Below are 17,281 nucleotides of genomic sequence, written 5' to 3' on the forward strand. Positions count from 1 at the left end.
AAAATAGCATTGGTCGATGATAGCGAAAATTAGGCTGCCTATTTTTCTTTCAGTATGAATTGGGAAGGCGAGGCAAAAATACTCAGTACTGGGGCGTTCTCCATCGGGTATCTCTTCTGGATGGTCTGCTCTCTTCATATAGTTGGCTCACTTGCCCACACAGGTTTTGGGCCATTGGAAGAGCAGTACGTAATGCAGTTCGCGGTGTTTGACAGTGCATAAATTTGAAGGAATGTGGGGGTGGAGGTCTTAGTGAAATATGGAGGAATACACAAAGCACTAGTTATAGGAGAGGAACACGATATCGCTGTATCTCCTCCGAGATAAGCATTTATGGCATCTATCTCATCGCCAGCCCCTTACTCACATCTTCCCTCTGGCCTGGTACTTCCTCCTCCCCCTCCATATGTGCCAGACCACCACCCTCTGTGCTGTCAAAGTCTTATTAGGGTCATACCTCCCAGAGACCTTCCACATTTATGCCCTCTTTTCTCCTACTCCCTCTTCCTTCTATGTTTATGCACTTGTATCTGTATCTCTTGGACACTTGGAATTCACCCCATCCATTCACCCCATCCTTAGTCCCATAGCACTTATTTACATATCTGTAAATTATTAATTTATATTAATGTCCATCATCCACTCTAGACTGTAAGCTCTTTGTGGGCGGGGAACGTGCCTACCAACTCAGTCGCACAGTCCAAAGTGCTTAGTATAGTGCTTTATACACAGTAAGCACTCAAACTCAATACCATTGATTGACTGATTTATCAGAAAAAGGAACCCTGTATTTTCCCTTACAAAGGTCTCTGCAAGACAAAGTGATTTTCTTTTAATGCCATCAAAACACTTGTACTTATGCAGCTTGGAAAAACTTGAAAAGCTGAATTAGGAACTACGGGGTGTATTTTTCATTCCTTTTGCCTTCTGTTAATTTTGCATGCTGAGAATGGACTTCTGTCCAGCGATAGGACTGCACGATCCTTTTATCTTTGTCCAGTAAAACATATCTAAGATTTCTCATGACGAACACCATAATTCCTTCATGGTGACTTGTTTGGGCTTTGAATAAATATCGGTTAGTTTTGAGATTTTTTTATAACAAATCAATCAGTTGTACTTACTGAGTACTTAATGTGTGTGTAGCACTTTAAAAAATGCTTGGCAGACTTCAGTAGAAAAGAATTGGTGGAAGATTTACTTTTGATTGCGTTCGGGCCTTACATTTTTGGGGAGGACTTGCTAGACATGAGTTGGGTATCAGTTCATATGGGCATTTTCCAAGGATAATAATAGTAATATTGGTATTTAAGCGCTTACTATGTGCAGAGCACTGTTCTAAGCACTGGGGTAGATACAGGGTAATCAGGTTGTCCCACGTGAGGCTCACAGTCTTAATCCCCATTTTATGGATGATGTAACTTAGGCACAGAGAACTGAAGTGACTTGCCTATAGTCACACAGCTGACAAGTGGCAGAGCCGGGATTCAAACCCATGACCTCTGACTCCCAAGTCCGGGCTCTTTCCACTGAGCCATGCTGCTTCTCTTTATCCAAGGATACATTTCCTAGTATCCTACTCCAAGATCACAACTTATTTGGGTCACAACTAATAACCTGTTATTAGTTTTCTGATTTTCTCATCAGTCTGGGTACCTGGTGGGTTTTGCAAGTGACTCGGGTATAAATGGCTTCAGCTTTAATGCAGGATGGCTGGTGGGGGTGGAGCATGGTAGGAGACTCAGGATCACAACTGGAAAGACGATTGGGAAATAAGCCTTCTTGCAAGTGATTTCTTCTTGGTTCCTAATGAGTGAATTCTAGCCTCTTCTGCAACAAATGCACCTTTTGGCTGAGCCTCTGCTGATCTCGGCCCAATCTTCCACTCCAGATCCAGTTAGCAATGTCACTCATGTCACATAAATCTGTGCTAGGTGCCATGAAATAAACAACGGGATCTATCATATGCTCAGAACTGGGAGAAATATTTCCACTTTTCAGTTCAATGACACCAGCCCTTGTGAACACACCACATTGAAAAACTCATTATCTAGAAGAGAAATGGCCCAGGCTGCTGGTGATTGAGAAATGAATGTTTTGTTTGTTTGCTGATGTCCAATTTTTCTTGAAAACCCCCTTAAACTTCAGTTCTTTTCTGAAATTAGTTTATCTTCCCCGAACAACCAATTTCTCGTTTACATTCCCTCCGCTAGAGAAACAGTAGACATTTATTAGTCAGGATATATATTGTTAAATTTTTGTATGAATGGATCTGGCTCTTGGGCTGCCATCAGATTTATTATATTTGCCTCTCTGATTTTCTGGGCGAATATCGTCATTGTTGCCTGTCTGGTTAGCTGTTAAAGTGCTAGACATTTGGGCGGAGCTATGTACTGCCCAGTGTCCTCTATTACCACTCAGGCAGTTGAGCATGTGATAGACAAAGATGATGGTGGAAGTCACAGTGGGGATCGATGGTCATTCTTGACAAAATTTACAGGAATCTTTCACCTGGTTCCCTTTTTCCATCTCTTGCATTTCATACTACTTGTAAAAGGAAAAGTTCTTATTAACTGACATCTCCCTCCCATCTAGGCAGTAAACCCAGCTGTTGTCTTCAGAGCTGTCCTCCAGATTTTTCTCCATTACTTATCTCTCTCTCCACCCACTATCTTCAACCCCTTCGTACACTCCTCCCAACCATCTCATGCCATCTCTTCTGCCAGGGATGCTTTTTATTCTTTTTCAGATCTCACATTTTCCATCGTCAGCCACTCAATCAATGGTCAGTCAATCGTATTTGAGAGTTTACTATGTGCAGAGCGCTGTATTAAGCACTTGGGAGACTACAGTATAACAATACAACAGACACACAATCAGTAGTATTTATTGAGCACCTACTGTGTGCAGAGCACTGAAGTAAGCATTTGGGAGAGTATGATGTAAGAGAATTGGAAGACTGGTTGCATTATTAAATCTGGAACCCCCTTTATTCCATTTTATGGCATCTTTCTCTTTGTGGAGTTCAGCCCAGTCTCTTCACAACCAGGGGAGCAGCAAAGATGTGGATAAGATGAGATTATGGGGCCTGAGCTGGGTAATGCGGTTCTGAAATCAAGTGATCTGGAAAGATTTAGCTGTTCTGCACTGCGGTGATCCTTCATGTACAGTGTGTCTGAACAAATGGCCATGCCTCTTAAACTGTGGGCTTGGGTCTTATCTGATTAACTTTGATCTACCCTGATGCTTAGCACATAGTGACCACTGAAAAGCAACTTGGGCTAGTGGAAAAGAGCCCGGTTCTGAGAGTCAGAGAACATGGGTTTTAATGTCAATGCATTCACTTACCTGCTCTGTGACCTTGGGCAAGTCACAGATTCTCTGGGCCTCAGTTTCCTTAATTGTAAAAAGTGGATTCAAAGCTTCCTCTCTCTCCTGCATAGATCTTGAGACCCATGTAGGACAGGGGGTTGTGTCTGAACTTTTTTTTTTAACCCCAGTGTTTGGCACATAGTAATTGCATAATACCAGGAATAAAAGTAAAGTTTATATGAAATATCATTCATTTTTGATTAAAATCTTTTCAGCCGTGATGCAGTGATAAAAAAAAAAAATCCACATCCCATTTCCCAGTTCAATTGAAAGACTAAATCCTTATCTTGATGAGGGTGAGACTGGACAGGAGCTGAAATTGGATATGTCTCTAGAAAATCTCTCCCCTCTTGAGCTAATTTCCATCCTCTGTACTCTTCCTCTTATTCCAGTGGTTTGGAACCCTGTGGCTCCCCTATTGTTGGCTCTGGTAGGGACAAATGCCCATTATCTGGAAGACTCCAGCTAGTACTCTTCCTTCCTCCCAAAGTACCCTCTTCATTAGGCTTCCATCTTGTCTTTCCCACTGTCAACCACTTGCTCACATCCCTTCCCGGGCCTGGAAAACCCTTCCCCTTCAAAACAGCTCAGTTCTCCCCATCTACAGAGCCCTTCTGAAATCCCATCTCCTCCAGGAAGCCTTCCCCAAATCAATTTCCTTCCTCCTCACTTTATATTCTTCCATCTGCCCCTTCAGCACTTTTGCACCTCTTGAGAATTTACAAACCCCCATTGCACTTATGAGCTTATATGCTTCATTGCTTCCTCCTTTCTGTCTTCCCTACATCTTAAACTCCATATGGCAGGGACCATATTCACTAATTTCCATTGTGCATTCCAAAGTGCTTAATATAGTGTTCTGCACTCAGTAGTTGCTCAACACATGCTATTGGTTGATGGATGGAGCCCAAACCTCTGTCGTGTTCTTTACTTGCAATGAGTAAGATTTATCGAGTGCATCTGTACTAATACAGTAGAGTTAGAAGATGCAAATCCTGTCGTCAAAAAGTTTATAATCTAGTGGTGTATATGGGCATTAAAATAAATTACAAATAGTAAGAAACAACAGCGTTTAAAGATATGTACCTAAGTGCTGAAGGTTTGGGTGGGATGGGTGAATACCTGAGTTCTTGGCTGTACAGAACTACTCAAGCATTGAGTCAAAAAAAAAGGTAGGCAGACACCCTAAGCTTCAAGAGAACACAATCTGAGGAAATTGATTAGTAGTGCAAAAGAGAGCTGATGATAAAATCATACAACACTTTGGGCAAAGAGAAACAACAGGGGCAATTCAGCTATTTATGTGGAATGAGGAATTTTGAGTGTTAAGATTGCCGTAATGATTCAGAAAGCACTCTTCCTTGCTGAGATTAATAAGAGAATATCTTGTGGATAGTCACAGGAGACCCTTTTTTAATTTGTTCATATTATGTGGCAGCCTGTCCCATACTGAAAGGATTCATGGGTCCCAGTCCTGTGAGTTGCCCATTAAATGGGTAATGGGGAATCCAGAGAGACTTTTAGGTTCAAAGCACTCAATAATTTGGTTTTCAAAAGACTTAATATGAGACCTTAAAATATCTGAGGGAGCTCTTTAAGTGAATCCGGAAAACTCATCTCCTCCGTACATAAATTGCCGTTCTTCATTCCTCTCCTTTAAACATTACGCTTACGAGAGAAATTTCTGCAAATTAAATGCAGGGCTACTTTCATTCCCTCTAGTCACATATGTGTTCTTCTGATATAGTGTATTCCTCTCCTGTAATCATTATTGTAGGCAAGACAGAAAAATAGTGAATAAAGTAGTAAACCACTTGACTTTTCAGCTGCCTGAACTGAGATAGTCAAAAAGAAAAAAGAAATAGGCTGCATTTGAAGGGAATTTGGGGAAAGTGTGCTTATTCACATGTCAGAATGTGTCTTGGTAAGGCAAGGTAGATCTCCGGGCTATAAGTTTTGCTTTATCTAAAAAAAAAAAAAAATGTCACATACCGAATGACTCATGAGGCAAGTGGTGTCTTGGTCGGATTTATCTTAGGTTGTGATAGCGGCCTGAAATGGTTACCATTTTATCTTGGAAAATATGAGTGGTGTGCAGCACTGCAGGCTTTTCAAATCAACAGAACCCTCAGTGGGGCTTAGGATATCCCTGCTAGAATGTAAGCACCTGGAGGCCAGAGGTCCTAACTACTAACTATTGTACTCACCCAGGCAGTTAGTATAGAAGTCTGTACTCCTGTAGGTACTCTGCAGATACTATCGATGGACTAAAAGAATTAAAGGTAGCCATTCTACTGCTGAAATAAAGTGTCCCGAGAATAGATCAGGAAACTAAAGATGTCCCTTTTTACCCCTTGCAGTACCACAGTTAATGTAGTAATGTGTGCCAAGTTCAAGTCAGCTTCACGGTCTATAGCTCAGTAGCCTTGACTGTGCTACAATATAGTCAATTAAATAAGAACTAGATTTCCAGATGTTTGAACCGGGGAAAAGTAGACTTAAATAGCCTTTATCAATCGTGTCATTTTTCTTGGAGTGATATATTGCTGTCTTGTTACTGATCAAGCTTTTTTTTTTCTATTTGTAGGTCTCGGATTCTGGATATTCGTATTTTCGTGGGATTGTATCCTTTTTTTTTTTTTAAGGGAGTTTTTTTTTCTTAAGTAGTCATCTACCTGGCGAAGTGCAGAAGTGGGAACAGACGGACACTTGTTTCATTTCACTATTGAAAGACACTCATTGCCGAGAAACCTTCCAGTGATATCGTCCACAGCCATGCGGTCATCACAGCTGCTATTCTTCATGATGCTCTTAGCACCAGTAATTCATGGTAAGAAAATGATAGGGATTTGGGCAGGGGGTGTTCTTCCCGTTTATAATCAGGTGTTGTAAGATGTCCTGTTTGAAATTCAGAATGAGGACTCAGAGGTTGAATTCTTACCATCCATGAATTTTGAAGGCTTGGAAGAAGTTTCAGTTTCGGAAAAATGGGGACAAAGCTGCATTCTTAATGGACTGAGCATTGCTTTTCAGCAGCTATGATATGGCCCCGCCCCTTCATAAGAATTTTGAATATTTAAAGAAACTGTGTGGCCTACTGGAAAAAGCACTGACCCGGGAGCCATAGGACCTGGGTTCTAATCCCAGAAGTACCACTTGACTGCTGTGTGATTTTGGGCAAGTCACTCAATTTCTCTTGGCCTCAATTTTCTCATCTGTAAAATGGGGATTCAATATCTGTTCCCCCTTCTACTTAGACTGTGAGTCCCATGTGGGACAGGGACTCTGTTCAACCTGATTCATTTGTGTCTACTCCAGCAATTAGAACAGTGTTTGAAACATAGTAAATGCTTAACAAATGTTGTTGTTATTATTATTAGGCCACTTTGCACCAGCGACTTAGTTATTGAGTGGCGGTTCTGTGCTCTTTCCACTAGGTTGCACTATCAATTACCTGAGTTTTAGTGCCCGGTTTGCCTGTGTGATATCGTATCAGTCATTTAGATTACCCTCATTTGTAGCATGGGGGTAAAATATCTTCTCTCTAGCTCTAAAGTTAATTCCTTGAGTTAAGGCCTGTATCTTTTTTTTTTTTTTAATTTTTGGGTAGTATTTAAGCACTTACTATATGCCAGGCACTGTACTAAGTGCTGAGGTAGCTATAAGTCCATGTTCCCTAATGAGCTCACAGTCTTAATCCCCATTTGACAGTAACTGTGGCGTAGTGAAGTCAATTGCCTGAGTTCCCGCAGCAAATAAATGGCGGAGCCAGGATTAGAACCCAGGTCTTTCTGACTCCCAGGCCCATGCTCTGTCCAATAAGCCATGCCAGTTCTGTAATTCTTCTAGATAAGTGCAATCTGTGTTCCACTGCAGGGTAGAAAGGCCAGTAACATTAGCATCTGATAAATGCGTGAAACAAAGCCAACCGAAAATCTGAAATTGCCATTCATCAAGGTGATTAAATCTGGCAAGTGCTGCCCTCTTTTAAGCATTATTCCAAATACTTTTTGAGACCCATCATCTCTTGAAAGCCTTTTGCCAATGTTTAATCATATCAGCCTCACCTACATTTGCCAATAAAAATATCGTCTCCTATAAGACTTTCAATCCCATGGGGCAGATTTTATTTATATATCACATATTAAACAAAAAACAAGAAATATGGATTCAATATGTACATAATATAATGTATTCATTTTAAACGCTTTAAAAATATTGCTGTTTGGTTCAGATGCTTGACATTTGTATCTGAATGGAAATGATTTGGTTAGGATTGGGAGTAGAGGTTTAGAGACGTCAAATGTTTGCAACTCCTGGTGTCAGAAGTATTAGGTAAAACAATGCTCTCAGTATACCTTATGGCTTTGGGACTTCTAAAACGATAATGGACTTTTAAAGATTGAAAGGTTACTATCAAATATACCTCCTCTGGGTTCCTCTGGGTTCCATAATCCCATAATGAAAAATGCCCCAAATCCTTTTTTCTCCTCTGTTCATTAGCAAATGTGCTTTTACCCCCATTTTAGGAAACAGTGAGAATGACTAAAACACTCTTGAAAAAGGGACATTTTATTTTGCATGATGACTCATTTTGATAAGTTTGTAGAAAATCCAAATTTGTCTCAGTAGGGGAGGCAGCACCAAAATCATTGCAGATAAGAGGAAGAGTATAATGATTAATAATGGTACCTGTTAAGCATTTATTACAGGCTAAGCACTCGTGATAGACGCAGTAGAGTCTGATCAGCATATATGTATGTGCAGAAATCCTCCCTATGGTCAAGTGCACTTGTCTGGTGTTGGAGCAGTAGTGCTGATGTGGTAGTTGGAGAGATACAGTCCGGGCATCAAAGATGAGGCTTTCTGGATTGTGTGCTATAAAGCTACCAGTAATAATTATTATAATAATGGTATTTATTAAGTACTTCCTATATGCCAAACGCTGTCCTAAGCACTGAAATAAACAACAGTCAGGCCGGACACAGTCCCTGCCTCACATCGAGGCTCAAATCTAAGTATGAGGGAGGACAGGTATTCCCATTTTCTAGATAAGGAAACTGAGTCACTGAACTAAATGCAGAGGTGGATACAAGCAAATCAAGTTGGAATCCCGGCTCGGCCACTTGTCAGCTGTATGACTTTGGGCAAGTCACTTAACTTCTCGGTGCCTCGGTTCCCTCATCTGTAAAATGGGGGTGAAGACTGTGAGCCCCACGTGGGACAACCTGATTCCCCTGTGTCTACCCCAGCGCTTAGAACAGTGCTCGGCACATAGTAAACGCTTAACAAATACCAACGTTATTATTATTATTAAGTTGGGCAGTCTCAGGGCTCACGGTGTCAGTCCCCGATTTACAGATGAGGTAACAGGCCCAGTGAAATGACTTGTCCAAGGTCAGACAGCAGACAAGTAGCAGAGCCAGTATTAAGCACGCAATCAGTACAATCGATGGATTGATTAGATTTGACATATCCCCAAGGCAGCTATGGGATTAAGGACTTCCACAAGGACCCAGAGCTGTAAATTCTGAAATATCCATGAGGGAACCAGTATCCCAAACTAGGCAAGATCAGAATCGGCATTCGTTAGTACCAGAAATGGATCAGTACCCGATCACAACAGAGAATTTTAAAGAACAGGTTTTTCTGAAAGTGTTTATGACTCATGAACACGTCAGACCACCAGACTCTGCAAAGTGTACCTTGGGTTAAGTACTTCAGGCCTCTCGTTCTGAAGAACTATAAGTAATTAGATCTCCTTTCAGTGTACCTATGCAAAATGGATGTCATTATCTAATGCTAATGACTTCTCTATTTTGTTGGTATAGAGCACCTCTTTGTCTCTTTGTTGAATACAATATAAAAGAGAACACTTGGAAAATTAAGTACTGTATTTACATGTGTATACACAAAAAAAAATCCAATTCAAGAACTTCTGTTTGACTGCATTTTTACACTGCTAGTTGATCAAGTACCTCTTGAGTTTTTATCACTTTTTTTCACCCAAGTTTGGGATGTTGGGAATGCATTAATGCACGTTTTAAGTTTTTGGTTGAGGGGATCTTTACTTCCTTTAGTTCTATATCATGCAAGCCTCCAACTGAGCTCTTTCATTATGACCCTAAGCTTACACTGTGTGGTGAGCCTTGATGGGACAGGCCAGCCCGCTCTCCATTTCCTGAAGATAGTGGTTTACAATTAATCATTTATTGCTTAATATGTGCAGAGCATTGTACTAAGCGCTTGGGAGAGTACAAAATGAGTTGGTTGGAAATGTTCCCTGCTGACAATGGAGAGATACTTTTCAAGTTCTTCCTTTTCATTTTTGCTCAATGACAGATATTATCAAATATCATATCCCATTTGTAGTCCCTTAGCTTGAAACATATGTCGAAGTGTCACATGAGCACATGACCTGAGCTCCTCATCTTCCCTCCCAAACCCGGTCCTCTCCCAGACTTCTCTATCACCGTCGATGGCACGACCGTCCTTCCCGTCTCTCAGGCCTGCGATCTCGGTGTCATCCTTGACTCGTCTCTCTCGTTCACCCCACACATCCTATCCGTTACCGAGACCTGCCGGTTTCACCTCTACAATATCGCCAAGATCCGCCCTTTCCTCTCCACCCAAACGGCTACCTTACTGCTACGGGCTCTCGTTATATCCCGGCTAGACTACCGTGTCAGCCTTCTCTCTGACCTCCCTTCCTCCTCTCTCGCCCCGCTCCAGTCTATTCTTCACTCCGCTGCCCGGCTCATCTTCCCGCAGAAACGATCTGGGCATGTCACTCCCCTTCTTAAACAACTCCAGTGGTTGCCTATCGACCTCCGCTCCAGACAAAAACTCCTCACTCTAGGCTTCGAGGCTCTCCATCACCTTGCCCCTTCATACCTCTCCTCCCTTCTCTGTTTCTACCACCCACCCCGCATGCTCCGCTCCTCCGCCGCCCACCTCCTCGCCGTCCCTCGGTCTCGCCCGTCCCGCCGTCGACCCCCGGGCCACGTCCTCCCGCGGTCCCGGAACGCCCTCCCTCCTCACCTCCGCCAAACTGATTCTCTTCCCTCTTCGAAACCCTACTTAAAACTCACTTCCTCCAAGAAGCCTTCCCAGACTGATCTCCTCTTCTCCCTCTACTCCCTCTGCCACCCCCGCTTTACCTCTCCGCAGCTAAACCCTCTTTTTCCCCTTTTCCCTCTGCTCCTCCACCTCTCCCTTCCCTTCCCCACAGCACTGTACTCGTCCGCTCAACTGTATATATTTCCATTGCCCTATTTATTTTGTTAATGAATTGTACATCGACTTGATTCTATTTAGTTGCCATTGTTTTTACGAGATGTTCTTCCCCTTGACTCTGTTTATTGCCATTGTTCTCGTCTGTCCATCTCCCCCGATTAGACTGTAAGCCCGTCAAACGGCAGGGACTGTCTCTTATCTGTTGCCGACTTGTTCATCCCAAGCGCTTAGTACAGTGCTCTGCACATAGTAAGTGCTCAATAAATACTATTGAATGAATGAATGAATGAAAATGGAAATGACTGTTAGTCTTGATTCTTATGGTGGTCTTGGGAAAGAACTTGAGAAGTATTTCTTTGTTGTGGGTAGGGAACATGTCTGTCAGTTCTTTTATTTTGTACTCTCCCAAGCACTTAGTACAGTATTCTGCACAGAGAAAGCTCTAAATAAATATGATTGATTGTAAAGCCCAGAGTTACCTGCTGCTAATGGTGCTGGTAAAGTCAACAGTAGAGGGAGAGGGAGCTCTCACACAGACATTATGGTCAGGAAATGTGTCTCCCACTCTGTTAGATTGTACTACCCCAACTTCTTAGTACAGTGCTCCGCACACAGTAAGTGCTCATTGAGGCAGGGGGAGAGAGAGTGAATGAGTGTGTGTATTACCGGTTTTGCATTGGATACAGTGTCACAATATAAAGTATTTGGGATGTACAAAGCAAAGAAGTGAGAAAACCTTGACCGAAAGGAAATCACTCTCTAACAGTGAAAACCAACATAAAAAATATTTACCAATAGAGTAATCAAAATAGAAAATTGAATCGGCAAATTGAATACTGTGAGCCTGTTATTGGGCAGGCATTGTCTCTGTTGCCGAATGGTACATTCCAAGCGCTTAGTACAGTGCTCTGCACATAGTAAGCACTCAGTAAATACTATTGAATGAATGAATGGACATCTCAGCAAAAGTATAGAAAATAGCTATAAATAAGAGCATAATTTTGTTTGGTGGGTGGGTGTTTTTATGTGCATGTTTTGCTTGTTATGGGTTCATTGAAAACTGGGGTGTATAACAAATTCATATGGAGCGTTGCATTACAATAATAATAATAATAATGTTGGTATTTGTTAAGCGCTTACTATGTGCAGAGCACTGTTCTAAGCGCTGGGGTAGATATAGGGTAATCAGATTGTCCCACGTGAGACTCACAGTTAATCCCCATTTTACAGATGAGGTAACTGAGGCACAGAGAAGTTAAGTGACTTGCCCACAGTCACACTTACAAGTTGTGTGAAGTGTTGGAGTACTGCTTAAGGCAAACAAGGCATTTGCCTTTTGCTTCTTTTAATTTAGTAAGAGTGCCAGCTTTTAATATCAGTGCTGTTTTTTGATATCTGTCACAGGGCTGGGTTGGCTATAGAATGGTGCGCTTGCCCCCCTCTTACTACATAACTTTCTGTGGAGTCAAAATGAAATACACGAGACAGGTTTTATTAGTTGTGAAATAGGCAAGATGACTTCTAGGCTTCTGCCTAACTTCTCTTTTTCAAGAGATTAATCATCCTTGAAATATTTATAATGTTTGCTAGGCTAGGCAATTTGTTTTACCTGCAGCAGTATTGCTGGTTTTTATAGTGAAGATATTATGAGGCGAGCACTCTTTCCCAGTAGTGACAACCAAGGTTAGAGATGGCTTACCCTGCAGCCTTCCCATTAGCTGATCAATTAATCAATGGTATTTATTAATAATAATAGTAGTAATAATTAAGGTATTTGTTAAGCCCTTACTATGTGCCAGGCACTGTTCTGAGCACCAGAGTGGATACAAGCAGATCAGCTTGGACAAAGGCCCCGTCCCACGTGGGGCTCATGATCTCAATCCCCATTTTACAGATGACATCACTGAGGCACAGAGTGAAGTGACTTGCCCAAGGTCATACAGCAGACAGGTGGCAGAGCCTGAATTAGAACTCAGGATCTTCTGACTGCCAGGCTCGTACTCTCTCCACTACCTCATGTTGCTGCTTCTCTGGGATTCATAAGACCCAGGTTCGAATCTTAGCTCTGCTGCTGATTTACTCTGTGACCTTGAGCCAGTCATAAGCCCCCTCAGTGCCTTTATATCCGCAGATTTAAAATGGGGTGTGATAAAATGCTCTCCCTCCCTCTCAGATTATAAGCCCCAATGGGACAGAGCCTATATCTGAACTGATTATCTGCCTCAACCCTAGAGTGGTAGCACAGTGCTTAGGAATCTAGGAAGGCATTCATGAATATATTTTTATTATTAATCAAGCAGTCATTTATTGAGCACTTGCTGTGTGCAGATCGCCGTTCTAAGTACTTGGGAGAATACACGCAAAGGAATTGTTTCAAATACTTTCTCCGAGGTATGGATTGAAAATGGAAAGTATTAGTAGCGATAGTATTAATTAATCGCTTACTATGGTGCAGAGCTCACTGTAGGCAGGGAATGTGCCTGTTTACTGTTAGGTTGTACTCTCCCAAGCACCCTGTACAGTGCTTTGCACACAGTAAGTGCTCAGTAAACATGTTTGAATGAATTAAAGCACTGTACTGAGCATTGGGAAAGAAGACATGGGTGAGAATTAGGACTTCTGGCACTCCAACGGTACACTATCTAAGGAGAAGAGTTGTGTCGCTTATAGCTACAAAATAAGAATACTAGCTATATATGTATTTGTCTTCCAAGTCCAGTGCAGGGCTCCAATTTCCCTCCTCTGACTCCTGGTGGTTTGGTGGTTCGCTGTTTAACCCCTGACACCTCTGCCTCTAAAGTGTGGCCATGTTACTTATCTACTGCATACAGATGTTGTGCCGTTCATGAGGTTTCTCTTTGACTGTGAAAAGCTTGACCGGAGATAGAGCTGGCCTTATTTCTTCGATCCAGTTTTGAGAAGTCAAAGCTAGCCACGAACAGAGAGAAGCATCAGATGATTTCTCTCGGCTCTTTTAAGCACTTGACAATTTCAGAGTTTAATGCTGAAATGAGCCCTGAACAGTTACACAACTTTGTTTTCTGTAATCCTTCTTCGGGGAGGAAGAATGTTGTGTAAGGCAGCCCATATGGCTAAAATAATGCTTCAAGGGTTGGGCGGGGTGGTGTTTAGGATAGAAGAGTACTACTACAAGGATTGTTTGTATTTCCCCGCCGGGATTCAGCCCCGTCTGTTCCGACTGCAAACCTAGAGTCGTCATCACCGCTGGATACTCTTTTTAAAACAGAAGCGCTTCATTTCCTTGTTGTGGTAGGAGGAGGAGTCCAAAAAAAAAAAATTAGTTTTTTTACGTGCTCAGGGATAAAGGCTTTGGGAGTTATGATTTCCAGTTTGCAATTAAGCAGTCAAAGTGTTTAAAATTGGGGAACCTTATGGACATCCAAGTTGCCATATCCAACTAAACGGGCCTGAGGATGAAAGCCAGGTAGACTTTTTTCAATTCAACACAATTCCCTTTAGATTATAAGCTTCTTGTGGTCAGGGAAAGTTTTTGACTCATTGTGTTGCACTCTCCCAATTGCTTAATACAGTGCTCTCTATATAGTAAGCACTCAATAGATATCTAAGAATAGAGATACTATAGGAAATGTAAACTAAACTTTCTAAAAGTGAATTGCCATGTGAAGGTTATCAATAATGATACACTAGCTTGTGTTCAATCAGTCAATTGATCATTGCCCATAACTTTTACATGGCAATTCACCTTTAAAGTTTAATTTACATTTTTTACAATATACCTTTTCTTTAGCTATATTGCACTAGGTACACTATACTTGTTCATTAGCCTCGTGTCCAGGGCTTGGACATCGCTTAAGCATAAATCCTAGTTGTCTTTAAAGGGGGATAAGAACGACAAGCTGTTGTGGAATTGCAGAGGGAGAATCACAGGGATGGGAGGGATGGAAAATGAGAGAAACTGACAATCTGGCTTAATGATGCCTACAGTAGAATAGCCCCAAAAGAATAGAAAGGATTTGAGAGGAAATCAGTGACAGAATCCCTGTGTCCCGGACTCTTCTTTTGGAATATTCCCTGCCCACTGTGAGCTCAGCACTTAGTTCAGTGCTCTGCACACAGTAAGTGCTCAGTAAATACTACTGAGTGAATGAACTGGCATCAGGAATAAACAGTTGCGGGATCCTCGGGATGACTGTGGCCAAATTGCTTTACCTCTTGAAAATGGGCATGACAAGAGATGAGAGCGGATGTAAGGGATTAAATGTTGCTTGACTGGGTTCTACCAAGCATTTTGATTTTGTTTTATGGAGAGAGGTTTTTAGGTAGCTCAGCAGGTTGGTTTATGCATGCCTGACCCCAGTAGCTGGTCTTTTCCTTCAGAATTTTGAAAACAAAAGAGGACTGGCGCTCTGCAATAGACACAGTAAAATGTTGGAGTCCTGTCAGGTTGGACCTCTCCTTACCTTCTTGGCATGCTGCATGACATTCACTCACTTTAAAATGTCAGGATATATTTCTTTAGCCTTGCAAATAAATGGAAATATCTATAGGGGTCTGCAGAGTGTAGCGTCAGCCCATTATCTCTGTTAGAAGATATGCTCCTTGAGGCCAGCGTTGGGTCTGTTGACTCTATTGTCCTCTTGAAGTACTTATACTGCTCCGCATATGATAAATGTTCAATAAATACCATTGATTGATTGACCAGTTGATACCTCTGACACCAAACCACTTTGGGCCTTGCTTAATCTCTCCAATTTTGGCTGTATCATGAAGCTAGAAATGGGCTCATCTTCTCCAAAGGCAACTCAAGTTTCAGCTTAAATAGCTTCCTTGGAAAGGAGCAATGACATAAAAAAGACAAATTATTGAGAGAATCTTTCAAGGCAGTAGATTTCATGGCAAGAATGGGTGAAGATCTGCAGATTAGGTCACTGACTAGGAGAGTGGTTGAAAAGTTAATTTAGTAATGGAATAATTTTATACTGGACCCAGCCCACTTTCTTCTAGGATTTGAGGCTATACACAAATTGATGCCTTATTAATTTGTTAAATTTTTCCCAATTGATCATGTAATGGTAAAAAGCACAGTGTTTGTCTTATGGCCTAAAGCCAAGAATGCTTAATAATCATTTAATTGGCTATGAACATTGAGAGGATAACAAAGTTGTGGATTTTTTTAGATTAAGAAATAAAACTAGAAATTACATAGTTGCATGGGGAGCTGTTCCTAATATGTTCTCCACTCCCAACCTTCCAATCTCTTGACTGATAGCAGGTTGATTTCTGAACTACCTCCTTGTGGACAGTGAACGTAATAATAATGATGGTATTTGTTAAGCACTTATTTTGTGCCAGATACTCTACTAAGAATTGGGGTGGATACAAGCAAATCGGGTTGGACATGGCCCCTGTCCCGCATGGGGCTCACAGTCTTAATCCCCATTTTACAGATGAGGTAACTGAGGCACAGAGAAGTTAAGTGACTCACCCAAGGTCTCACAGCAGACAAGTGGTGGAACGGGGATTCTGACTTCGAGGCCCATGCTCTGACTACCCCATGCTTCCTTGTGCTTCTGTTATACTTTTCACATGCTTATTTTTAGTGCATTGCACCCATTGTGTGCTAAATAAATGCCATCAGTACATGGTATGCATATCACCACTGCATTAGTCTTTATTAACTACCAACTTCACCTATCTCTCTAACGTGGTGGTGGAAGGCTATATAAATGCTAAGTATTTATTAAGTGCTTACTATGTGTCAGGCACTGTGCTGAGTGCTGGGGTTGGTACAAGATAAAACCTACACAGGCATCCAGAGAGAAAAAGGGGGATGTCAGAAGTTACTCAGGTTGACTGGTTAGTTGTTGCTACTTAATTCAAGTGAAGTAATAAACTGTGTCAAGCATGTCAGAACTAATAATAATGTTATTTGTTAAGTGCTTACTATGTGCTAAGCGTTGTTCCAAGGGGTGTGGTAGATACAAGGTAATCAGATTGGACACGGGCGCTGTCCCATACGGGGCTCCCATTCTTAATTCCTGTTTTACAGATGAGGTAACTGAGGCACGGAGAAGTTAAGTGATCTGCCCAAGGTCACACGGCAAACAAGCACCGTGTTTATAGTTCAATGCAAATACGAAATAACATTTTATGGTGTTGTCTTACTTCTTTCTACTCCGATAAGCGCAAAGCAGATTGATTTCCTGGCTGCTTTAGAGCACAGCTGATGATATAATGCCAAAAAAAAAAAGAAAACCCAGACATGATTAGCTTATGTAGGTGATGGGAGGGTGGGGGGGAGGGGAATGTATTTATAAAAAGAAAAAGTAGTCCGCTTCCCACATTACTGCTCATCTCCAAGCTGTTCGAGCCACTTCTGAAATTGTAATCATAGGCACGGCTTGAATTAGAGCAGGACTCTTCATCAAAGCAGCTCCAGTTACAGATCCACAATGGGCTATTGGTTCAACACTCATCTTTTGGATCATCCCGAATCGGGGAAGCCATGAGACCCTCAAGCTCTCATGATTTAATAACGAAGACCGGTCGTGAGACCCCCACGGTGATCACACGTGCCGCTGTCTCCCTGGGGAAGACCCCGTATTGCTTTATACGGGACCTTTAGCTCTGCCAGCCTTGCCTCAGGAAGGCTGTCGTGACCGCCGTTGCTTTCTAAATGAGGCAGAGGCTG

The 17,281-nt window shown here is 41.9% G+C and overlaps 1 protein-coding gene across 17 annotated transcripts in view; it reads left to right on the plus strand.

Moving 5' to 3' along the window:
- ADGRL3 (adhesion G protein-coupled receptor L3) overlaps positions 1-17,281 on the plus strand; it is a 609,412-nt gene that overhangs the window by 257,069 nt on the left and 335,062 nt on the right. For all 17 annotated transcript variants that reach the window (XM_029072997.2, XM_029072999.2, XM_029072998.2 and 14 more), the window contains one exon: positions 5,960-6,202. In XM_029072997.2, the coding sequence (XP_028928830.1) occupies positions 6,148-6,202 (55 nt within the window). In that variant the 5' untranslated portion in view covers positions 5,960-6,147. The remainder of the gene's footprint in view (positions 1-5,959; positions 6,203-17,281) is intronic.

This window comes from Ornithorhynchus anatinus, chromosome 10, assembly GCF_004115215.2.
Source record: "Ornithorhynchus anatinus isolate Pmale09 chromosome 10, mOrnAna1.pri.v4, whole genome shotgun sequence".
In the NCBI taxonomy this organism is placed as follows: Eukaryota; Metazoa; Chordata; class Mammalia; order Monotremata; family Ornithorhynchidae; genus Ornithorhynchus; species Ornithorhynchus anatinus.